This window comes from Myotis myotis, unplaced genomic scaffold, assembly GCF_014108235.1.
Source record: "Myotis myotis isolate mMyoMyo1 unplaced genomic scaffold, mMyoMyo1.p scaffold_m19_p_4, whole genome shotgun sequence".
Taxonomy (NCBI): domain Eukaryota; kingdom Metazoa; phylum Chordata; class Mammalia; order Chiroptera; family Vespertilionidae; genus Myotis; species Myotis myotis.
In genome coordinates, this window is record NW_023416346.1 from 82,830,863 (window position 1) to 82,857,430 (window position 26,568).

At 41.3% G+C, this 26,568-nt stretch overlaps 1 protein-coding gene across 1 annotated transcript in view; it reads left to right on the forward strand.

Moving 5' to 3' along the window:
* The window catches only part of TEX11 (testis expressed 11), a 467,244-nt gene that overhangs the window by 320,318 nt on the left and 120,358 nt on the right, over positions 1 to 26,568 (forward strand). The window contains exons 19-22 of the mRNA XM_036304176.1: positions 577 to 633; positions 7,506 to 7,546; positions 8,739 to 8,825; positions 13,815 to 13,885. Of these exons, the coding sequence (XP_036160069.1) occupies positions 577 to 633; positions 7,506 to 7,546; positions 8,739 to 8,825; positions 13,815 to 13,885 (256 nt within the window). The remainder of the gene's footprint in view (positions 1 to 576; positions 634 to 7,505; positions 7,547 to 8,738; positions 8,826 to 13,814; positions 13,886 to 26,568) is intronic.

A 26,568-nucleotide genomic window follows, 5' to 3' on the forward strand; every position in this document is an offset into this window, starting at 1 on the left:
CCAACCCCCCCTCCATGGGCCCTGCTCTGTGTGTGATGGCGTAGAGCCATAACCTTCCCATTGGCCCTGCCCTGAGTGTGACAGTGGCAGCGCCCCAACCCCATGATCCACCCTGCTCTGTGCGTCACAGGGGGCAGCGCCCCAACCCCCTGATTGGCCCTGCTCTGTGCGTGACAGGGGGCAGCACCCCAGCCCCCTGATTGGCCCTGCTTTGTGCGTGACAGGGGGCGGCGCCCCAACTCCCCAATCGGCCCTGCTCTGAGCCAGATCAGTGGCTGCACCAAGGGATTGGGCCTGCCCTCTGCTACCGGGGAGCATGCCTAAGCCAGCAGGTCGTTATCTCCTGAGGGGTCCCAGACTGCGAGAGGGCACAGGCTGTTCTGAAGGACCCCCATTCCCCCCCGAGTGCACAAATTTTTGTGCACCGGGCCTCTAGTCTATAAGTAAAAAAGAATTAATCTCCTCCTTACCCTCTCTTTTCTCACTTCTGCCTCCTGGGGTAATAAGGCTAATAACTTGGTATTTATTCTTTTTCATGTTTCTTCCTAAGCATCACTTTTTATGTTTATCATACAGGTGTTTGTTTCGTCTTCTTGTTCCAAAAGTTTCTGAAATGCCAGAATCTGAAAACAAGTAAGTTATTTCAACAGAAATGATGTATTCACCATTAGAATAATTATAGTAGTTTTCAATATAAACCTTATATTGAGAGAAGTATAGTACAGTGGGTAAGATCAATATAAGCTTCTGGGGCCAGTCTTCCTGGCTTTATCTCCTGGCTCTGCCACTTATAGATGTATGACCTGAGCTTCTGTTTCCCCGTATGTACAATGGGAATAATAATAGTACCTACTTTTTGGGGTTGCTGTGATAACTGGATGGGTAAATACATGTAAAACACTTAGAAGAAGACTGCCAGGCACTTACTAAACCCTCAACAATGTTAGCTATGATTTCATTATGATATTGCATCTGTTTCCTTCTTTCTTTACAGGAAACTTATATAGAGACATATCCCTTACTTTCCCACAGAAACATATAACCTGGTTGGCTTGTTGATTCTGATTCTGTATCAGCTCAGCTCAGTATTCACATATCTTTCTGCTCATAGTTTCTATGGCATAAGATATCAAAAACTTAACAGTTTGTGGAAAAATTGGGTCACCAATATTTTTCATTTACAAAATTCACTACCTCCTAATGATTTGAAAGAAAACTCTATTTAAGGCTTTGATTAGTGATACCTTTCAGAGAAATATTCCCATGTCTACATTCTCTACTCATACAAAACTCCACTTTTTGTGTATCTCTACTTCACTTTTTCTTTATATATTTGTACCTGGAGACAATATATTTTTTCAGCTAAATTGTTTGAGAAATATCTGTGACTGAGATAATATTGGATTGATGACAACTTTTTATCATAGTACAAATTTTACCCAAGCATATATAAGTTTTGCCTCTTTACTGGTACAGACTCTATGAATCCATGAGTAGGGAACTCAAATCACAAAAAATATACTGAGATCATTGAAAATTTGATTATTGACCAAACACTTGATGATATTAAGAACTTACTAATTTTAAGGCACATAATGGTAGTATGGTTATGTTTCTTAAAAGAATCCTTGTCTTTTTTAGACACATCCTAAAATATTTATGGATGAAATGATGTGATATCTGGAATTTGCTTCTGAATAATATGGTAGGGGAAGGAGTTGATGGAGAGTATCATTGAATTGATTGATGATGAGTTCGTAATTATTGAAGCTGAGTGATGGATACATGGGGATTCACTTACCTGTTAACATATAAACATCTTTGAAATGTTCTACAATAAAAGGTTAAATGAACAAAAGAAACAAATAAAATATAAACACTCATATATACAGAGAACAGACTGACAGCTGTTAGAAGAGTATTGGGTTGGGGGGCTGGGTGAAAAAGGTGAAGGGATTAAAAAATCTCATAGACACAGACAATGGTATGGTGATTACCCAAGGGAAAGGGGAGTGAGGGGAGATAGAAGAGGGTATAGGCGGGGATAAATGGTGATGGAAGGAGACTTGGCATGGAGTGGTGAACACACAGTACAATATACAGATGGTGTTATTATAAAATGGTATACCTGAAACCTATATAATTTTATTAAACAATGTCACCCAAGTAAATTCAATGAAAATGTTAAAAAATAAAAAAGGAAACTGAGTAAACTTTGATAGTTACTAGATTGTAAGAGCTCCTTGATTCTCTGAAACCTCAGATAGTATTTGACACATAATAGTCACTCAATTTATTTAAATGATTGAGTAGCTGTTCTTTAAAAGAAAATTTTCATCACTAGACTTACAAGTGCTTCATAGCTCATGTAATTGTGACATAACAGTCAAACCCCACTCATTAAAACCTACTTAGATTAAAGAATACTTTATACCCTTATTGTTTCCCTTTGTGTATGTGTGTGTGTGTTAATTCTCACTGAGGATATTTTTTTTCCATTGATTTTTAGAGAGAGAGAGGGGGAAAGGGAGAGAGAGAGGGAAATATATATGTGAGAGAGACACATTGATTGGTTGCTTCCCGCATGCATCCCGATGGGCTAGGGATTGAACCTGCAAACTAGGTATGTGCCCTTGACTAGGAATTGAACCTGAGACTGGCGCTCTAACCACTGAGAACACAGTTCAGGGCTACACTTATTGTTTTCAAGTAAATATAGTAATAAAGAACATTTGCTAGCAGTGTTTTCAGGTAGAGATCAGGACCTGATTTAACAAATTGATTGGACTAACTTTTTAAAAAAGCCTAATTCAGTGGCAAGAGACAGAATGGAATTCTAGTTTCAACTATTTCACTAACTTCTGGTTGACTTTAGGCAATAACAACTTATTTAACTTTTCTACGCTTTATTTTCTTCACCTGTTAAATTAAACTAGACTGGATAATTACTAAAGTTCCTTTCTCATCTAACAATCCTATGGTTTTTTAATTAGCAGTATCTACCTAAGTATTAATAAATTTGTGTGCTAAAATTATAAAAGCACTTTGTCTCTTAAATAAACCATATATCCCCTTTTCACATCCTCAACATTTGTATCATTTATTTTCATTAATGGACAGTTCCTAGATTATTTTATATAGTCACTGAATTAAATAGGGAAGAAGGTAACTTTAGCTCAGCTTAAATTCAAATTAATAAAATTTACTGTAAGAAGTTACTTTATATAAACTAGAATTCTGATATTTATCCCTAAGAAAGCTGCTACTTTTCTCAAAGCACAGTATCTAATCTAATAAAAGACAAAAAGGGTAATTAACCGTACCTCTGCTACACTTTTCATTGGCTAATCAGGGTGATATGCAAATTAACTGCCAACTAAGATGGTGGTTAACTGCCAACAAAGATAATGGCTAATTTGCATACTGAAGGCAGGGTAGGACTGTGCAAGCCGCCATCCAGGCCTCCGTGTCCAACAGGGGGCTAAGGCAAGCGATGCAGATCGCCTCCCTGGAGCCCTTGCCTGCCCACCAGAGACAGGGGGCCCACTCCCGTGTGCGATCCAGAGGCGGGTGGGGGCTGGGGCCAAGGCAAGTGGTGCTGATCACCCTGCCGGAGCCCTCGCCTGCCCACCAGAGACAGGGGGCCCACTTCTGTGTGTGATCCGGGGGCGGGCAGGGGATGGGAGGCATCACTTGCCTTAGCATGAGCCCCGCCTGCCCACCAGGATCTAGCCAGCCCAGGGCCAAGAAGTCGGGATGCTACCCTGGAGCGCTGAGGCTACTCGGGCTCTCCCCGCTGTCCGCGCTTCATGAATTGCAAGTTTCTGCGGAGGCTGTGGCTGCAGGACACAGAGCAGGAGACGGGAGCGGGCCAAGCGTGGCTGGGGCTCGGGCTTGACGGAGGGCACTGGCACGGAGGAGATCTCCCCAGCGGGCTGCGGCTCCCCCTGCCGCCAGGGAGATCTCTACACCGGTGCCCTCTGTCTAGCCCAAGCCCCACTCGGCCCGCTCCCCTGTCTCCCGCTCTGCGTCCTGCAGCCACTGCCACCGCGGAAATTTGCGATTCATGAAGCGTGGGCAGTGAGGAGGAGGAGGCACCTAAGAAATCCCCGGCCACCAGTGCCAGGAGCTGGGAACTTTGTGCCTTGGCGCTACCAGCGGGGCTGGTGGCAGAGGGGAGCTGGGACTCTGGCCACCACCACCGCCACCCCCCAGCTGGCTCCAGATGCTTGGTGCACTGGCTATTGCTGCTGCTTTGGCTGCTGGAAGCTCTGCTGCTGCTTGGGGTCGAGGTGCAGGAGGCTGGCCAGGGGCCTGGGCCAGGTCAGCAGCCCCTGCCGCTGCCACCTCAGCAGCAACAGAGCGGGCAGCAATACAATGGTGAGCGAGGCCTGAGCCCCACCCTCCCGCTGGGGACATGGGGCCCTCTGAGGAAGAAAGAGAGAGAGAGAGAGAGAGAGAGAGAGAGAGAGAGAGAGAGAGAGAGAGACTGTCTTAGATTTTTTTAAAAGGCATTGCAGCCCTAGCTGGTTTGGCTCAGTGGATAGAGCGTTGGCCGGCAGACTGAAGGGTCCCAGGTTCAATTCCCATCAAGGGCATATGTCCAGGTTGCGGGCTCGATCCTTGGTGGGGGGCGTGCAAGGCAGCTGGTCAATGATTGTCTCTTATCATTGATGTTTCTGTCTCTCCCTTTTCCTTCCTCTCTGAAATCAATCTATATATATAAAAGCCTAAGTGACCATTACGACCGGTCAACCAAATGACCTGTCGCTATGATGTGCATTGACCACCAGAGGGCAGATGCTTAATGCAGGAGCTGCCCCCTGGTGGTCAGTGTGCTTCCACAGCCAACCTCCCATGCCCAGCCAACTTCCTGTGGTTCTAACCCCCAGCCGGCCTGCCCCAATTGGGACTGGGCAAGATGGCCCCGATCAGCCCTGATTGCTGGCCAGGCCAAGGAACCCCACCCGTGCATGAATTCGTGCACCAGGCCTCTAGTAGAGATATATTTTTAAAAAGGCATTGCATTGACACAGTTCGGCTAGTTGTGCACATGTATATGTGGATGAGTAAGTCTCCCTTCAAAAATTTAAAAAAAATTTTCATTAAAAAAAAAAAGAAGAAGAGAGAGAGAGGTGGAATTTGGCACCCCACATCCCTCCCTGATTGACCACTGCGATTCCAAGCCAGGGAGGGCTGCCTTCAGGTCACAGCTCCAGGTCCCTCACCCCCACCCCAGGCCCCAGAGCACAGTGCTTGGCAGGGGCACCCAGAGGTTCGGGAATGCAGCATGAGGGGCCAGCATGAGGTGGAGCGGGGGGCTGTGTTTATACCGCCAAGGTCCCAACTTCTTCCCTGGCCCGCATCCCTCCTCCTTCCCCTCAGAGGCCAGCTCCTGCCTATATGCTTGCTGGGCAGGCCCAACTGCATGGGGGAGTGAGCCATGGCGATCAGGATGGCCACTTCCTGAGATTGGATGGCCAGACCACGGGGATTCATGAGGGCCTTGAGGCCCGTGGGGCATGCGCAGCCCTCTGGCGGTGGGAGTGGCCGTCCAAGCCGAGTCTGGCTTCAGTGGGGCCAGTGAGAACCCGAGGCCACCCCAACCTCCACAGGTCCCGGGTGGACTGTGGCTCAGTGGAGAGCGGTGTCTCCATGCATGGTGCCCAGGGGCGGCTGTGAGCTGCTGCAACCCGCCCCATGCTTCAGGGAGGGGAAAAGGCTCGCAGCCACCAGCACCCTAGGCTGCACTGCCTGTGCCTCAGCCTGCCAGGTTGGCAGGGTCCAGAGCAGGTGAGCTGCTCCCTGCTCCCAGTGGTAGAACAGGGAGGAGAGTGCTGAGTGCAGGGAGGGGACCTCAGCTGGGATCCTCCTGGTGTGGGGAAGGGGCCCAACCTGGGCCCGGTGGGGAGCTTAGGAAGTCTGGCTAAGCAGGTGCTGTTTCATACCAACTCTTGCTCTGCCATCTTCCTCCAGCTCTTCAAGCTAGCCCTCCTGCCCCACCTGTCCGGGGGAATGGGCTCTGGGTGACCTCCCTGAGCTCAGACTGTGAACCCAGAGACCTCAAGGAAGAGTGCCCACCCGGGCCCGGGCAGGGGCCGGTGTAGAACTACCAGGGCAGAGTTGCTTCGGTGTCTTGGTGAAGTTTGTAACTGACCCAAGGAGGAAACCCAAGAGGGGAAAGGCCAGGAGGCATGAATTGCCAGCACTTTAGCCACTTGGAAACAGCTCCACTTGGAGTGTGAGGCGGAGAAGTATGTTCAGCTGAGAAGTGAGGGGGCTGAACTCCACCGTTGCTGGGCTCCTGTCAGTCCGAGGCCCAAGCGTCCACCACGACAAGGAAAGAACAGAGCGGGGAGCCGGAGGAAGGGAGGACAATTGAAGAAAACCGTGTCTAGACTTTCCCCAGCCCTCTCCTTCTTTCTGGTGCCTACGAGAACCCCAGGCCTGGCCACAGTTCTGTGTCCACCTTTTAGTCCCCTATTCTCCAAACACAGAGGAAAGAAATAAGGAAGGAGTCTGTGCTGCCTTCAGAAAGTATCTATATACCTGATCGGCCAGTTGCCTTCCACAGAGGGAGGCCAGACTGTGGCTTAGGCCTGCTTCCCACAGGGACATCAGTAGGACATCCTGTGAGGGCTCCCAGACTGTTAGAGGGGGCAGGCTGGGCTGAGGGATGCCCCCCGAGTGTGCAAATTTTTGTGCACTGGGCCTCTAGTTTATGATATAATACTAGACCTTCTCCTGATATAGCCAGTCTGATAATATGCTCTACCGTATTCCTATAACATTCCTTACTTGAGTTTGCCAATACTTTCATATTCATTCCTATGTTTAAGTAAAACAGAATGATTTCCTCTATTAAAATGTGTATATCCCTTAAAGAAGCTTGACAAAGGGTCAAGAGACATGGGTAGTAGTCTTGACATTGTCATTATTTTTATGACCTTGGACACATCATCCCCCCATTTCCAGATCTGTTTTCTCTGAACAGGATAAGTGTTTTTTAAACTATATTCCTCAGAACCCTGGAAATTCTGTGGCACTGACTCAGGGACTTTCAGGAAGGTGAGGCTCTAAGCCTCCATCCACCACTGGTTCAACCAGAGCAGCTACACTTTTATCTTTTCTTGTATATTAAACTTCTATAAAATTTTATTTGAAACAAGGGTTTTAATTTCTCCTCTTCAAACAAAAAACAACCTTGAAAATCAGAGAGATTACTACCTACTCTCAAATTCTATGGCCCTGTAATATAAAAACCTTATCAGTCATTGAAATCCTTTGTTGAGTGTAGGTGTAGAAGAGGAAGAGAGAAAAATATGAGTGCACTAGGGATGAGGAACAGGATCCTATAGTGGGGAAAAATAGTGTTGAAATGACATGTTGGAGCCTTGAACAACAAACTTCCCAATTTTGCAGTTTTGCACAGCTCTCAGGCACAAATAGGGTCTCGTTGTGTTACTTTTCTATAGTAGGAAAATATTCTTTTCTTTATTTTTTAGAAAGAAAGAAATGGATAGACTTTTGACTTGCTTGGATACAGGTAAATATCTCCTTGGTCATTTTCAGGCCTTCTTGCCCTTATCCTCTATTAAATTTTCCAATTACCTTGAGCACACTGACTAAAACTTCATGTTTGAGTTAACATTTGCTTTTATTAACATTTGTCACAGCAGTCTACCTTGGATTCTTTATTCACAAGCAGAGAGAAGTTTGTCATCCCTAGCTTCCATATGCAAATGTGATTTCAGCTCTGTTTCTATCCCAATTTGTTTTAAAAACATTTCCTTCCTTCTCTTCCTTCCTCCCTCTCTTTCCCTCCTTCTCTCCCTCCCTCCCTCCCTCCCTTCTTGAATTGACAAGGTGAAGAGGGATCAAGACAAATAATGTTCTGAACCCTGCTTGTTTTCATGTCCTCTGAATCAAATTCCAATTGTTTACTGTTATTTTGAAGCTATCCATCTATCTACTAATAATTCCTCTCTGTTCCCTTCATTCAAGCTATCCCAACTTCATGCTTTCTTACGTGGTATCTCCCTTTGGCCTAACAGGTCTTCCCATGTCTACTGCTCACATACCTATTTCCTTATATCCAAAACACACCAAAAGCTCCACATCTTAGAAATTCTATTCTATTTATTGCAGTAGTTCAATGTTATACTTCAAATACCTGACAACAGGTGTTAAATATAGCAAAGTGGTTTAGAAACCAAAGTTTTTTTTTAAAAAAAAAAACTTTGCTGGTTGGCAACCTTTTCACTCAGAAGGGCATGTGTGTATGTAGTAAATGCTTTCTGGTGACATCATGTTCTGGTTCTGAAATGTGCTTGCTGTGGGAGCTCAATAAATATTATGCCAGCCTATCGATACTCTTCCAGTTCTCAATCTCCATTGCAGTATTTTTAATGATTGTTCTGACTCTTTATTTCCTTACATGTAAATCATATATTTCTACCTCAGGTTGTGAATGATTGCATTAATTTAATTTATAAATCTCTCCAAAGACATGTTTGTTCCTCAAAGTTTGAGTTAACAGCTTGCTTCTTGGAGCTTGGTAATGCTTTTCATCATTTTAATTACTTTTGATATGCACCCATGTGCACACACACTCACACACACACACACACACAACTTTTGTAAATCCAAACTCTTATTCGTCTGTTTTTAAAACTGGATTGACAACTTTGCTAGAGTAAAAGACCTTACTTAATATCAGATTTCCCTATTTGATGCAGCCCTCCTGAAATTTCCTCAATTTTTTGTTGGAGAAGACTCGACTTCAGACTCAAGGATTAATGAAGCTCACTGGTTTAGGAAAATAGGTAAAAGAAAATTCTGTGACTATGGGAAATATTATGGAGTGGTAGAATCAACAGATGTAGATTAAAATTTTAGCTCTTTCATTTGAATCTATGGGTACAAGGATAACTTGCTTTATCTCAGGTTAATTATTTATAAAATGAGAACAATTATATATACTTCATAAGATTATTAAGCGTTGTAAATGAAAGTATATGTACCTGGAACATAGTAGGTACTCAATAAATATTAGTTTTCTTCCTTTTCTATAGAAATGGCTCTAAAAATAAAATGATGAATTGTAACTGCAGATCCCCAAGGTTATGCTCCTAAACTTGGTCTAGAATGCCCAATTATTCTCTAAATATGATTCATCAAAGTAAACCATATTCAACAATATAGATGAATCTTACAAACATAATGTTGAGCAAAAGAAGCCAGATATTGAGTACATATTGTATGATTCCATTTATATATGATAAAAAAATGACAACAGGCAAAACTAATTTATGGACCACAATAGATAGTTGCAGTTAGAGATGGGAGTTACTTAGCACTCACTCTCAGAGCTCCTTGATTGGAGTGGAGGCTTGATTAGGAAAGGTGCCACAGTATTGTTAAGCATGGAAACGGTGAACCTTCCTCCTGGCCTTCCCTGCAGCCACCCCCTAGTAACTGTTCCCTGGAGAATGGGAAATGGTCCAACCCTTTAGAAACTATCAAAACTGGCCTGGCCCAGCCGGGGTGGCTCAGTGATTGAGCCTCAACGTATGAACCAGGAGGTCACGGTTCGAGTCCCACTCAGGGCACATGCCTGAGTTGTGGGCTGGATCCCCAGTGTGGGGCATGCAGGAGGCAGTTGATCAATGATTCTCTCTCATCATTAATGTTTCTATTTCTCACTCTCCCTTCCTCTCTGAAGTCAATAAAATATATTTTTAAAAAAAGAAAAAAAAAAGAAAGAGAAAAAAAAAACAAAAAACTAATTTATGGTGTTAGAACTCAGGATAGTGGTTATCCTTGAAGGGGTTGGCCTTTGAAGAGGGTTGGTGGCTTGGCTTCTGGTAATGATCCAGATCGTTGTTTATCTCTATTAGTTACATGAATATATATTCGCTTTGTGAATATTCATCAAGCTGTACAATTATGAATGTTGTGGAAACAGTTACTACAGTGATAAATAAACAAGAGCAATTAAGCAGCAATATCACAAAGTGGACTGATTCTACATGGTCCTTTTTCTGCTTTATGACCTTTGCTGGGGCTCTAATCTAGGAGAAAAGGGAATAAATACAGCAGTCTAGTTTCTAAGAAACTATGCAAATAGTGGAAAATAAACATTTAAATTATAGAAAGGTTTAATGATGTTTATTTTTTGAAAGTTTGAAAAGTTACTTTCTAGTACTTTATTTACTGAATTTTAATTTTGACATTCCAAAGTAAAGATCATGCTGAATGTTACCTACTGGGGGCTTCCACTGCTCTATGGAAGATACAAATCTTTCCAGCAGTTCAACCCTTAATTCTAGTGTACCATGTCCTTTGCTAAATTTTAAATTATTTTCACCAATGCCAATTGGCGAGCTCATTGGTAATCCTCATTTTTTAGGTGGATTTGTGCTAGGAATTTATTGTATATATCCTAGTATTTTGGATTTTTTTAAATTAGCTCTACCTCAATTGGTCATTGGCCTAGAATTGAAGTCTCTAAATTTACCTGGAAAAAACTTATCTAAAAACTAAAGTTAGCTTTTTGAACCCTGAGAAACCTCTCATTAGTATATTAATATTAAAATGTAGATATATATATATATATATATATATATATATATATATATATAAATAAAAGGCTAAGTGACTGACCGACCATCTGTCCGACAAACCGACCGGCCGGTACATATGATACGCACTGGCAATCTAGCCTATATAATAAAGAGGTAATATGCAAATTGACCCTCACACCCTCACATCACAAGATGGCTGCCACATGCCGTCACAAGATGGCCGCCCCCACATTGTCACAAGATGACTGTGCCCACATCATCACAAGATGGCTGCCCCCCATGTTGTCACAAGATGGCCACCCCCACATTGTCACAAGATGTCCAGCAGGGGAGGGCAGTTGGGAGTGACTAGGCCTGCAGGGGAGGGCAGTTGGGGGGGACCAGGCCTGCAGGGGAGGGCAGTTTGTGGGGACCAGGCCAGCAGGGGAGGGCACTTGGGTATCAATCAGGCTGGCAGGGAAGTGGTTAGGGGGCAATCAGGCTGACAGGCAGAAACAGTTAGGGGCAATCAGGCAGGCAGGCAGGCGAATAGTTAGGAGCCAGCAGTCCCAGATTATGAGAGGGATGTCCCAGATTGGAGAGGGTGCAGGCTGGGCTGAGGGACACCCCCCCCCAGTGCACGAATTTTGTGCACTGGGCCTCTAGTCTACACTAATAAAAGACAAACATGCAAATTGACCATACCTTTGCTACACCTTAAGCCACGCCCACCAGCCAATCAGAGTGACTATATGCAAATGAACCCAACCAAGATGGTGGCTGGCAGCCACGGAGCTGGAGCAAGCAAGAGGCTTGTTTGCCCCAATGATGGAGGAAGCCAAGCTTCCCGCTTGCCTTGGCCCCGGCTCTGAGCTCCACTCAAAGCAACAAAGTTTCAATTATAGAAGATAAATAAACACCAGATACCTGCTTTCAACTGGCCATGGCCACAGAGCTGGAGCAACCAGTAGGCTTCCCTCCCATCTGCCCTGGCCGGCTCTGAGCTCCTCTCAAGGCTACAAAGTTTCAATTATAGAAGGTAAATAAATCCCAGAATAAAAAAAAAAGGAAAGGCTGGGAGCTTCCATCACTGGGGAGCTTGGCCAGCCTAAAAATGGCCCTCAGCCCCTCACTCAGACTGGCCAGGCACCCCAGTGGGATCCCCACCCTGATCCGGGACAACCTTCAGGGCAAACCAGCCGGCCCCCACCCATGCACCAGGCCTCTATCCTATATAATAAAAGGGTAATATGCAAACTGACCCTAACAGCAGAACAACTGGGAATGACTGGTCACTATGACACACACTGACCACCAGGGGCAGACGCTCAGTGCAGGAGCTGCCCCCTGGTGGTCAGTGCGCTCCCACAGTGGGAGCTCTGCTCAGCCACAAGCCAGGCTGATGACTGCCAGTACAGTGGTGGTGGTGGGAGCCTCTCCTGCCTCCTCAGCAGCACTAAGGATGTCCGACTGCAGCTTAGGCCCGCTCCCCGCTGGCAAGTGAACATCCCCCAAGGGCTGCCGGGCTGCCAGAGGGAGGTCTGACTGCCAGCTTGGGCCTGATCCCCCAGGGAATGGGCCTAAGCCAGCAGGTGGATATCCTCCGAGGGGTCCCAGACTGCAAGAAGGCATAGGCCAGGCTGAGGGACCCCCCCTGAGTGCACAAATTTTTGTGCACCAGGCCTCTAATATATATATATATCAGGTGACTGGAATGACCAGAACAACTGTTTACTATAACACGCACTGCAGCCAGCCAACCAGCTCGATGGGGGTGGGGCTGGCCGGCCAACCTCCCACAGGTCCTCCCCCTGGCTGGCTTGGCCCCCAATCAACCCCCCACACCCCATCAAGGGCAGGGCCAGCCTGCCAACCTCCTGAATCCCCTCCCTCAGGCTGGCCGGCCCCTATCAGCCCCAATCAGGGCATGCCGGCTGGACCCCACCTGTGCATGAATTTGTGTACCAGGCCTCTAGTTTAAAAATAAACATTGGCTCACACATGCACAATACATATAAAGTTTTTCTCGGAGGGGATTTTCGACAACATCTCAGTGTTGTGCCGCATGTTATGCGATCAGCCATAGTACAAATGAGTTTAAAGTACTGTAGTGTTTGGGGATGTTTCAGATAGTTGTCTCTTAAAACAAATATGAGATCAGAGGATTCTGCTTATAGCAAATGGTTAGTAAAACTTGGAGATGGCAAACTTAATAGCAGTTTTCATTTAGGAATGGATATTATTGAAATCCCTCATGAAATGATTTGTAATGGATCTGTTATTGAAACTACCTTTGGAAATAGTATATCTATAGATAATATTAAAAATATATCTAAACGTGCAATTCTTTGTCCTAAAAATGAGCACGTTCATAAGTTAAATGAAGAAATTTTGGATATACCCAATAGAGATGTTCATACCTATTTGAGAGATAATTCCATCTATTCAACAGATGATGCCAAAAAGGAAAATTTTCCCATCGAATTTCTTAATAGAATTACCCCTTTGGGAATAAATTAAAATTGAAAGTAGGTGCAACCATCATGCTACTGAGAAATCGTAATAGTAAATGGGGTCTTTGTAATGGTACTAGATTTATTTTCAAAAAATTGTGACCTAACATAATCAAAGCTGAAGTATTAACAGGATCTATGGAAGGAGAGGTTGTTCTGATTCCAAGAATTGATTTGTCCCCATCTGACACTACTCTCCCATTTAAATTAATTTGAAGACAATTTCCCCATGATGCCAGTATTTGCGATGACTATTAATAAATCACAAGGACAAACTGTAGACAGAGTAGGAATATTCCTACCTGAACCCGTTTTGGAACACGGTCAGTTATATGTTGCTTTCTCTTGAGTTCGAATAGCATGTGACATTAAAGTTAATGTTGTATATACTTCAAGAGAAATTAGTCAAGCACTCTGAACGTGCTTTTACTCTTAATGTGGTATACAAGGAGATATTAGAATAAGTTTAATCAATTTATCATTGTTTTTATCAATGTTGTTATATCATGTTGTTATTGTTTATTAATCAATTTATATATTATTTTCATATAGATTTTACTAATTTTCTTTCATTGCTGATACTTCTATTATAAATAGTGAATAGTGATATTAAAATATCTCTTCTAATTTCCTTCCAATGTTCACAAATCCATGTACCAGGCCACTAGTAGAGATTATAATGGTACGTATTAAGCAGTTCATTTTCATAACTATATTATCTCATATTAACTTTCAGCTTGGAACTTGGCTGTGCAATGTAGCAAAGACCCAGTGACAATGAGAGAGTTTTTCATTCTTTCTTATAAGGTAAGTCTCTTCTAATAAGTATCTCATTCATGTACTACAACAGGAATATCACCATTATGGCTAATACAGAGTGGGATTGGCTTTTAATATTTGTCTAAGCATAAATATCCTGGAGAATTTGATCCCTATAGGGCACAGGTGGGGAACCTTTATTCTGCCAAGGGCCATTTGGATATTTATAACATCATTCACAGGCCATACAAAATTACCAACTTATTATGATCCTTCTATTCCCACCTTGTTGAGTTTTTATCTAGAAAGGGTGTTGTTTTTTGTCAAATGCTTTTGCTGCATCAATGGATATGATTATATGGTTTTTATCTCTCAATTTGTTTATGTGGTGTATCACGTTTATTGATTTGTGGATATTGTACCATCCTTGCATCCCTGGTATAAATCCCACTTGGTCATGGTGTATGATCTTTATAATGTAATGCTGGATTTGATATGCTAGAATTTTGTTGAAAATTTTGGCATCTATGTTCATGAGGGATAATGACCTATAATTCTCTTTGTTTGTATTGTCTTTATCTGGTTTTGGGATTAGGGTAATGATGGATTCGTAGAAAGAGCTTGGAAGTGTTCCTTCCTCTTGAATTTTTTGGAATAATCTGAGGAAGATAGGTTTTATTTCTTCTTTGAATGTTTCATAAAAATCCCCTGTGAAGCCATCTGGTACAGGGCTTTTGTTTGTTGGAAGTTTTTTGATTACTGCTTCAATTTCCTCCATAGTTATCAGCCTATTCAGATTTTTTTATTCTTCCTGGTTGAGTTTTGAAAGGTTGTATTTTTCTAGGAATATGTCCATTTCTTCTAGGTTCACCAGTTTTTTGGAATAGAGTTGCTCATAGTATTTTTTTTTTGATTCTTGGTATTTCTGTGGGGTCTATAGTTATTTTGCCTCTTTCATTTCTGATTTTGTTTATTTGGGTCCTTCTCTTTGCTTCTTGGTGAGCCTGGCTAGAGGTTTATCAATCTTGTTTATCCTTTCAAAGAACCAGCTCTTGGTTTCATTGATTTTATATATATATATATATATATATATATATATATATATATATATATACACACACACACACACACACACGCACACACACACACACACACACACACACACACACACACACACACTAGAGGAGGCCCGGTGCACAAAAATTTGTGCACTTGGGAGGGGGGTCCTGCTGGCTAGGCGCACTCCCCAGGGGATCATGCCTAAGCTGGCAGTCAAACATCCCTATGGCAGCACGGGAGCCCGAGGGGATGTTCACTTGCCAGCAGGGAGCAGGCCTAAGCTGCAGTCGGATATCCTTAGTGCTGCTGAGGAGGCAGGAGAGGCTCCCGCCACCACCGCTGTGCTGGCAGCCATCAGCCTGGCTTGTGGCTGAGCAGAGCTCCCCTGTAGGAGCACACTGACCACCAGGGGGCAGCTCCTGTGTTGAGCATCTGCCCCCTGGTGGTCAGTGTGTGTCATAGTGACCAGTCATTCCCAGTTGTTCTGCTGTTAGGGTCCATTTGCATGTTACCCTTTTATTATATAGGATAGAGGCCTGGTGCATGGGTGGGGGCCGGCTGGTTTGCCCTGAAGGTTGTCCCGGATCAGGGTGGGGATCCCGCTGGGGTGCCTGGCCAGCCTGGATGAGGGGCTGAGGGCCGTTTTCAGGCTGGGCACACCCCCTTCAGGGTGTGGGGTCCCGCTTGGGTGCCTGACCAGCCTGGGTGAGGGGCTGATGGCCATTTTAAGGCTGGCCACGCCCCCTGGCCACCCAAGCTCCTAGCCTCTCCTTTTTTTCTTTTTTTCTGGGATTTATTTATATTCTATAATTGAAACTTTGTAGCCTTGAGCGGAGCCGAGGGCTGGCCAGAGCAGGTGGGAAGCTTGGCTTCCTCCATTGCCGGGGGCAACCCTAGCCTCCTGCTTGCTCCAGCTCCGTGGCCACCGCCATCTTAGTTTGGTTAATTTGCATACTCGCTCCTGATTGGCTGGTGGGCATGGTTTGTGGGGGTGGCTTGAGCATAGTGGAGGGACAGTTAATTTGCATGTTTCTCTTTTATTATATAGAAATTATATAGGATATGTGTGTGTGTGTGTGTGTGTATATATATATATATATATATATATATATATATATAGTCTCTATTCATTTATTTCCACTTTGATCTTTATTATTTCCTTCCTTCTGCTCATTCTGGGCTTTTCTTGTTGCGCTTTTTCTCATTCTTCAAGTTGCAGAGTTAGATGGTTTATTACCAGTTTTTCTTGTTTTTTGAGGTAGGCCTGTAATGCTATAAACTTCCCTCTCAGGACTGCTTTCACTGTGTCCCATAGATTTGGGATTGATGTGTTTTCATTGTTGTTCGTTTCCAGGATGTTTTTAATTTCTTCTTTGATCTCTTTGGTAACTCACTCATTGTTTAATAGTATGCTATTCAGCCTCCAAGTGTTTGAATTTTTGTGATTGTTTTTATTGTAGTTGATTTCTAATTTTATGCCATTGTGATCTGAGAAGATGCTTGATATGATTTATATCTTCTTAAATTTGGAGAGACTTTGCCTGTGTCCCAATATGTGGTCTATCTTTGAAAATAAAGCCATATTTGACAAACCCACAGCCAACATCATACTCAATGGGCAAAAACTAAAACCATTTTCCCTAAGAACAGGAACAAGACAGAGATGCCCACTCTCACAACTCCTGTTTGACATAGTACTGGAAGTACTAGCCATTGCAATCAGACAAGAAGAAGAAATAAAAGGCATCCAAATTTTAAAAGAAGAAGTAAAACTGTCCTTATTTGCAGATGACATCATATTGTACATAGAAAACCTCAAAGACTTCATCAAAAAACTACTACACTTAATAAATGAATTTGGCAATGTAGCAGGATACAAAATTAACACCCAGAAGTCTGTGGCTTTTCTATACACCAATAATAAGCTCACAGAAAGAGAAACTAAAAAAGCAATCCCATTTACCATTACAACAAAAAAAATTAAAATACCTAGGAATAAACTTAACTAAGGACGTAAAAGACCTGTACTCAGAAAATTACAGGACATTGAAAAAAGAGATAGAGGAAGACATGATCAAATAGAAGAATATACCATGTTCATGGGTTGGTAGAATCAGCATCATTAAAATGACCATCCTACCCAAAGCAATCTATAAATTCAATGCAATCTCCATTAAAATACCAATGGCATACTTTAAAGACCTAGAACAAACTCTGCAAAAATTCATCTGGAATAAAAAAAGACCCCAAATAGCTGCAGCAATCTTGAAAAAGAAGAACAATGTTGGAGGAATCACAATACCAGACATCAAGCTATACTACAAAGCCACTGTTCTCAAAACTGCCTGGTACTGGCACAAGTACAGACATATAGACCAGTGAAACAGAACAGAGAACCCAGAAACTGACACAAAGGAGGCAAGAGCATACAATGGAGTCAAGACAGTCTCTTCAATAAATGGTGTTGGGAAAATTGGACATATACTTACAGAAAAATGAAACTAGACCACCAACTTACACCATACAGAAAAATAAACTCAAAGTGGATTAAGGACTTACCAGTAAACATAAGATGGGAAACAATAAACATCTTAGAAGAAGCCATAGGCACCAAAATAGCAGACATTTGTTGTAGCAATATCTTTACCGATACAGCTCTTAGGGCAGTGGTTCTCAACCATCCTAATGCCACAACCCTTTAATACAGTTCCTTATGTTGTGGTGACCCCCAACACAAAATTATTTTGGTTGCTACTTCATAACTGTAATTTTGCTACTGTTATGAATCATAATGTAAATATCTGATATGCAGGATGTATTTTCATTGTTACAAATTGAACATAATTAAAGCATAGTGATTAATCACAAAAACAATATGTAATTATATATTGTGAAATATTTATTTCTAATTACAAATAAATGAAATTTTGTCTTGAAGCATGGTGTAGCATGGGTAACAGTCTTAATATAACAACAGTAAACAACATTGCTACATTTTGCAACAGTATGCGTAAAAAGCCAACATCAGTGCGAAGGTTGAGATTGCTTCTTTGTCACCAGATCAGAAATTCTCGGGGTAGTCTTTGCAGGAGCACAATGAAGATCATCTTCCACAAGTCTACTTCTGTATTTAGACTTGATAACCAACAAGCTGGAAAACCCTGTTTCACAAAGATATGTTGTTGGAAATGGAAGAAGAAGGCGCAACCCAGTCTCAGACAGAACAGGATATGACTGCAAACACTTGATCCAGAATTTTGTAACTGGCATTGTAGAGAAATCAGTTCTCACTGCATCGTTGTTAATAAGTTCAATAAACTCCTCTTGTGCTGTCTCAGGAACATCTTCAACTTTTACTGTGAATGGACTTCTGGCAAGTGCAAATGGGGTGTCAGGTAGATTTGGAAACTACGATGAAATTTTGTCTGCAAGCATGTGCAAGTGTTCTTTCACAGAAATTATCATCGTAATCCTTTTGTCAGGTTGAATGTCGTGTTCCTCAAAGAAAGCAGATAAGGTAGGCAACATGTAAATTTTATTTTCATCTAATTTTTTTTTTTTTTTTTTTTTTTTGCCAAAGCTGAAGTTTCATTTGGAATGATTGGATCTTTTCAGACAAATCGAGGCATGTTGCATTTGGTCCTTGTAGTGGTAAATTTAACTCATTCAAGATGGCAAAGATGTCAACCAAGTAAGCTATTTTCTGCAGTTCACTTTTATCACTGAAAAGAGCTTCGAACTGCGGTCTTGATTTCTGATTAAAAAATGTTTTGAGTTCATCACGAAGCTCAAAAACACGTTTTAAAATTTTTCCTCTCAACAACCATCTCACTTTTCATTACTTCTTGTAACTCTTGTGGCAGCATCTTCATTGCTAATATTTGCCAATGAATCATACAGTGAGTTCTGATGACTTTTGGTGACTCATTCAGTACCAAACGTTGAAATCCAGATCAACATTCTAGCATAGCTGGAGCACCATCTGTGCAAGCAACACAAACCTTTCCCAAGAGATCTTATGCTCTTTCAGAAATGAACCAACTGTGTCAAATACATCATGCGCAGTAGTTGTCGTTTCAAGAGGTTTGCAAAAAAGAAACTCATCTTTAAGTTGCCATCATTATATACCTCACGTAAACCAGTAACTGTGAACAGTTTGCAACGTCTGTAGATTCATCAAGCTGGATACTAAATATTGGAAGTGAAGCATATTTAATTTCCTGGATTACCTGATCAAGAATATCAGCAGATGTGTCATCTGTTCTTCTGCGGACAGTGTTGTTAGATAAGGAAATTGCACTCAATTTCGTAACAAATTCATCTCCAATCATAACTCGAACAATGTCTTTGGCCGCTGACAACAGTAAATCCTCAGCAATGGTGTGAGGTTTCATAGCTCTGGCGATTCTGAGTGCCACCAAATATGAAGCTTCAATGGCTGCTACGTTTTGTTTGTGATACTTGCCACCAGTGTCAAGTCTGGCTTTCTTGAGTCCATCAGCTTTGCTTCTAAAATAGTTGGTATCCTTGCCGGCAAAGCTCAGATGCTTGTTATCAAAATGGCATTTTAGTTTGTTCAGCTTCATAGATTCGGCTGATAGAACTTTACAACAAATAACACATTGTGGTTTCTCAATTCCTGCTGTAATTATTGAGGTAAAACCATACTGTAAAAAATCTTCACTATATTTTCTTTTCTTAACGTTCTTCTCTACACGATCCATTATCATGGGATGGTTTGCTAATGAAAATAATATATAAAAATAGCTTTAATAATACAAAAGATGATACATGGCATAATTCAGTCAATACAGTTCATTAAAGTTTCCTATGATTTATCATTCTCTGTGTTGTTTTTTTTTACATACCTGTTACTATCACAAGGGGGCAGTATTCACATCAACCACAGCTGAATATAAAAAGACCGATCAGCATCCAGATTAAGTTCCCATGGTACAGATATATTTTTTTTTTTGCAGTAGTTGATTTTACAGTACATGATTTTACATTTACCCAGTAATTATAATTCATGAAGTTTCATTTTACCTCCAATACTGCTGCTTTCAACACAGTAGCTGCTTTTAACAGAGTAGCTGCTTTCAACACAGCAGCTTCTTTCTACACAGTAGCTGCTCTCTGCACATGTGTGACTGGTCTGCATAAGTACATTATGGTGCCACCCTGTCACATACACCTGTATTTGTATGTGATGGGGTTGGCGCGATGATGTCATCACGCCGGGTACTCATATGTGGGCGTATCTGCATGTGGGCAGACCCACCTGGAGACGGATAGAGGAGTGGTGTCTTGGTTCCTAAGACCATCGAAAATATGTGTTTACCGATGGTATTAGTTGACCCCTGTGAAAGGGTCGTTCGACCCCCAAAGGGGTCTCGACCCACAGGTTGAGAACCGCTGTCCTAGGGCAATGGAAACTAAGGAGAAAAAACAAATGGGACTATATCAAAATAAAAATCTTCCGCACAGCAAAAGAAACCATCAACTAAACAACAAGAAAGCCCACTGCATGGGAGAACATATTTGCCAATGTTATCTTCAATAAGGGTTTATCCTCTAATATTTATAGGGAACTCATACAACTTAACAAAAGAAAGATAATCCAGTCAAAAAGTGGGAAAAGGACCTAAATAGACACTTTTTGAAAGAGGACATACAGAAAGCCAAGAGACATATAAAAACATGCTCAAAGTCACTAATCATCTGAGAGATGCAAATCAAAACAACAATGAGGTACCATCTCACACCTGCCAGAATGTCTATCATTAACAAATCAACAAATGACAAGTGCTGGAGAGGATGTGGAGAAAAAGGAATCCTCGTGCACTGCTGGTGGGAATACAGACTGGTGCAGCCATTGTGGAAGACAGTATGGAGTTTCCTCAGAAAATTAAAAATGGAACTGCCAGTTGACCCAGTAATACCACTTCTAGGAATATATCTCCAAAAAACAGAAACACCAAACAGAAAAGATATATGCAGCCCTATGTTTATAGCAGCACAATTTACAATAGCTAAGATTTGGAAATAGCCTAAATGCCCATCAGCAGATGAGTGGATTATAAAACTGTGGTACATCTACACAATGGAATACTATGCTGCTGTAAAAAAAAAAAAGGAATTCTTACCATTTGCAACAGCATGGATAGAACTGGAGAACATTATGCTAAGTGAAATAAGCCAATCAGTGAAAGATAAATACCACATGATCTCACTCATTTGTGGAACATAAAGAACATTATAAACTGATGAACAAAAATAGACACAGAGGCAATGAAGCATTGAACAGACTGTCAAACTACAGCGGGAAGGAAGGGGAAGGTTGGGGGTGTAAAAGATCAACCAAAGGACTTGTATGCATGCATATAAGCATAACCAATGGACACAAGACACTGTGGGGGGGCGGTGAGGGCATGTGCTGGGGGGTATGGGAGGCCAGGGGGAGGTCAATGGGGAAAAAAGGAGACATATGTACTACTATTTGTAATACTTTAAACAATAAAATTAAATTAAAAAAAGAAGAAAATGGGGGCACTATGAATCCATAATTATTATTTGCAAACAACTTATAGGTGATGATTCATGGAAAACAAAGTTAACAGGAACATAGTCTTTATAAAACTTTGGTTAGAAAAATGTCAAATTCTCAATGCAGAAAATTAAGCACAAATGTCCTTATGCTGGAAGCAGGCTTTCTGATAATTGATATGACTATTCAGAACACAGGTGATATTTCCATAAGAATGTGCTTTATTTAAGCCAAAAACTACTGAATGAAAAATATTTTACTCATTCTGTTGTGGGAACTGGAAGAAAAATGAACAGTGATTCAAAGGTGATTGTGAAAGGTTATCCTATATCCACCTCGCCTGCTCTTCTCTCACCACTCAATATTCACCAGTGTCTACAAGTCCTGCATTATATTCTCTTTTGGATTATGTTTTATAATTGTCATTTTGGGGACATTTATATTACCTCAGGACCGAACTTCAGAACTAGAAATTTCCTGTTGTCGTTATCCTATATAATAAAAGCCTGATATGCTAAAAAAATTATCAGCTTAAAAATTAGCCTGCTATATTTGGTCAAACTTTTAATGAACTCACCCTGAATGCCTTGGCAGGGCCAGATGAAATGATTTTGAGGGCCTTATATGGCCTGTGGGCCGGATGTTCCCCACCCATGCTATAGGGTATAATGTGAGAGCATGAAGGAGGTCTCACCATATCAGAATATCACTGACGACCATCATGGAGCCTAAAGTTCTGCCACAAGTGACTTCTTTGCCTTTGAAGGAATTTCAGTCTCTGAGAGGCCTATATTAAAATATAACTATTTTTAGGAGGGAATTCCTCTAACAATTTGTCAATTATCAAAATATTAGGAAGGTTTAAGGGTATAAGTCTAAAGGAATATAGAATAGATATCTGGGGACAACAGGGAATAAAAGGGATTCTAAAAAGCTTGGGCCTACTTTTTCCTAGTATTTCCTAGAGCAGGTTCTGTATGTAAAGATTTGTGAGCTTGTTTTCCAATTATAAGCATTTTTGAATAGTTATTCGCCTCCAAGGTAGAAGTTAAATGACAGAAAGAAAAACAAAGATTGATGGTAGAATAAAAGAAGACATGCTAAAGAATATTGTTCATACACATTCAGGAGTATGCAGTTTGCTATATTGATTAAATGGTAAGAGTTTTCAAACTGGAGAGAATTATAATCTAGTACAACTCTGTGGTCTTAGATGCGAGTAACTTGACACCTAGAAGAGAGATTGGGTGTCTTGAAATGCTATTAATTCAGTGATGGTCACTAAATATTTGGGAAGATTAAGAAATAGTCTTTGACTAGGAGAAGCGGAGGACCGAATTAGTGAATTAGAAGACAAGGAAGCAAAACACACCCAAAATGTACTTCAATTGGAGAAAAAAATTAAAAGACAGGAGGAGAGCCTAAGGGAGCTTTGGGACAACATGAAACGAAACAACATACGAATAATAGGGGTACCAGAACAAAAGAAGGATGAACAAGGATTAGAAAACCTATTAGAAGAAATAATATCAGAAAACTTCCCTGAGGTGGGGAAGAAAAAAGTCACACAAGCCCAGAGAGCCCCAAACAAGGTGAACCCGAAAAGACCCACACCAAGACACATCATAATTACCATGGCAAATGTTCAGGACAAAGAGAGACTCTTACAGGCTGCAAGAGAGAGACAGAAAGTTACATACAAGGGATCTCCCATTAGATTGTCAAATGATTTCTCAACAGAAACACATCAGGCCAGAAAAGAATGGACGGAAATTTACAAAGTGATGCAAAGCAAAGGACTGAATCCAAGAATCCTCTATCCAGCAAGGCTATCATTCAAACTTGAAGGGGAAATAAGAAGCTTCACAGACAAAAAAATGCTAAGGGAGTTTATCACCACCAAGCCAGCAATCCAAGGAATGCTAAAGGGACTGGTATAAAAAGAAGAAATAAAAAGCTCAGAAAGAAAACAGCCACACACAAAAAGAAATGGCTACAAACAAGTACCTTTCAATAATAACTTTAAACGTAAATGGACTAAATGATCCAACCAAAAGACATCGAGTGGCTGAATGGATAAAAAAACATGACCCATACATCTGCTGTCTACAAGAAACCCACCTCATTAGAAGCGACTCACACAGACTGAAAGTGAAAGGATGGAAAAATATCTTTCAGGCAAATGGAAAGGAAAAGAAAGCTGGGGTAGCAATACTTATATCGGACAAAATAGACCTCAAAGTGAAGGCCATAACAAGAGATAAGGAAGGCCACTTCATAATACTAAAGGGATCAATACAACAAGAAGATATAACCCTGGTAAACATATATGCACCCAATGCAGGAGCACCCAAATTCATAAAAAAACTCCTGGAAGATATCAAAGGAGAGATCGACAACAATACAATCATAGCAGGGGACTTTAATACACCACTGACAGCACTGGATAAGTCCTCTAGACAAACAGTCAGCAAAGATACAGCAATCCTAAATGACTCACTAGATCAGATGGACTTAATAGACATCTTCAGAACACTTCACCCCAATGCCACGGAATATACATTCTACTCAAATGCTCATAAGACATATTCAAAAATAGACCATATATTGGGTCACAAGCAAAGTATCCCCAAATTCAAGAAGATTGAAATCATAAAAAGCATCTTCGCAGACCACGATGGTATAATATTAGAAATAAACTACAATAAAAACAAACCAAAATACTCAAACACCTGGAAGCTGAATAGCATGCTATTAAATATTGATTGGGTTACCAATGAAATCAAAGAAGAAATTCAAAACATCCTGGAAACTAATGACAATGATAACACGACAATCCAAAACCTATGGGACACAATGAAAGCAGTCCTGAGAGGGAAGTTTATAGCTCTACAGGCCTATCTCAAAAAACAAGAAAAAATGGTAGTAAATCTTCTAACTCTATAACTCAAAGAATTAGAAAGAGAGCAACAAGAAAACCCCAGAGTGAGCAGAAGGAAGGAGATAATAACGATTAGAGCAGAAATAAATGACATAGAGACCAAAAAAACAATACAGAAAATCAATGAAACCAAGAGCTGGTTCTTTGAAAGGATAAACAAGATTGACAAACCTCTAGCCAGACTCACCAAGAAGCAAAGAGAGAGGACCCAAATAAACAAAATCAGAAACGATAGAGGCGAAATAACAACAGACCCCACAGAAATACAAATGATTGTTAAAAAATACTATGGACAGCTCTACTCCAACAAACTAGACAACCTGGAGGAAATGGACAAATTCCTAGAAAAATACAACATTCCAAAACTCAATCAGGAAGAATCTAAAAATCTCAATAGGCCAATAACTATGGAAGAAATTGAAGCAGTCATCAAAAAGCTTCCAGCAAACAAAAGCCCAGGACCAGACGGCTTCACAGGGGAGTTTTACCAAACATTCAAGGAAGAACTAAAACCTATCCTCCTCAGACTACTACAAAAAATTCAAGAGGAAGGAACACTTCCAAGCTCATTCTATGAAGCCAGCATCACCCTAATACCAAAACCAGGTAAAGACAACACAATGAAAGAGAATTACAGGCCAATATCCCTCATGAACATAGATGCCAAAATCCTCAACAAAATCTTAGCAAATCGGATCCAGCAGTACATCAGAAAGATCATACACCACGACCAAGTAGGATTTATCCCAGGGATGCAAGGATGGTACAATATCTGCAAATCAATAAACGTGATACATCACATAAACAAATTGAAAGAAAAAAACCACATGGTCATATCAATTGATGCAGAAAAAGCATTTAAAAAAATTCAACACCCATTTTTGATAAAAACTCTCAGCAAGGTGGGAGTAGAAGGATCATACCTCAACATAATAAAAGCCATATATGACAGGCCCACAGCCAACATCATACTCAATGGACAAAAACTAACACCATTTCCCCTAAGAACAGGAACAAGACAGGGATGCCCCCTCTCACCACTCCTGTTCAACATAGTACTGGAAGTGTTAGCCATTGCAATTCGGCAAGAAGAAGAAATAAAAGGCATCCAAATTGGAAAAGAGGAAGTAAAACTGTCCTTATTTGCAGACGACATGATATTATACATACAAAACCCTAGAGACTCCACCAAAAAGCTACTAGACTTAATACATGAATGTAGCAGGATACAAAATTAACCCCAAGAAATCTGAGGCATTTCTATACACCAATAGTGAACTTTCAGAAAGAGAGATTATAAAAACAACCCCGTTTACCATCGCACCAAAAAATTTAAGCTACCTAGGAATAAACTTAACTAAAGAGGTAAAAGACCTCTACTCAGAAAACTACTGGACGTTGAAAAAAGATATAGAGGAAGACATAAACAGATGGAAGAACATACCGTGTTCATGGATTGGTAGAATCAACATCATTAAAATGTCCATACTACCCAAAGCAATCTATAAATTCAACGCACTTCCCATTAAAATACCAACGGCATACTTCAGAGATCTAGAACGAACTCTCCAAAAATTCATCTGGAATAAAAAAAGACCCCGAATAGCTGCAGCAATTCTGAAAAAGACCAAAGTAGGTGGGATCTCAATACCAGATATCAAGTTGTATTACAAAGCCACTGTTCTCAAAACTGCCTGGTACTGGCACAAGAATAGGCATATAGATCAATGGAATAGAATAGAGAGCCCAGAAATCGGCCCGAACCAATATGCTCAATTAATATTTGACAAAGGAGGCAAGAACATACAATGGAGCCAAGATAGTCTCTTCAATAAATGGTGTTTGGAAAATTGGACGGATATATGCAAGAAAATGAAACTAGACCGCCAACTTACACCATACACAAAAATAAACTCAAAATGGATAAAGGACTTAAATGTACGACAGGAAACCATAAAAATTCTAGAAAAAGCCAAAGGCAACAAAATCTCAGACATATGCCGAAGCAATTTCTTCACTGATACAGCTCCTAGGGCACTTGAAACTAAAGAGAAAATGAACAAATGGGACTACATCAAAATAAAAAGCTTCTGCACAGCAAAAGAAACCATCAACAAAACAACGAGAAAACCCACTGTGTGGGAAAACATATTTGCCAATGTCATATCTGATAAGGGCCTAATC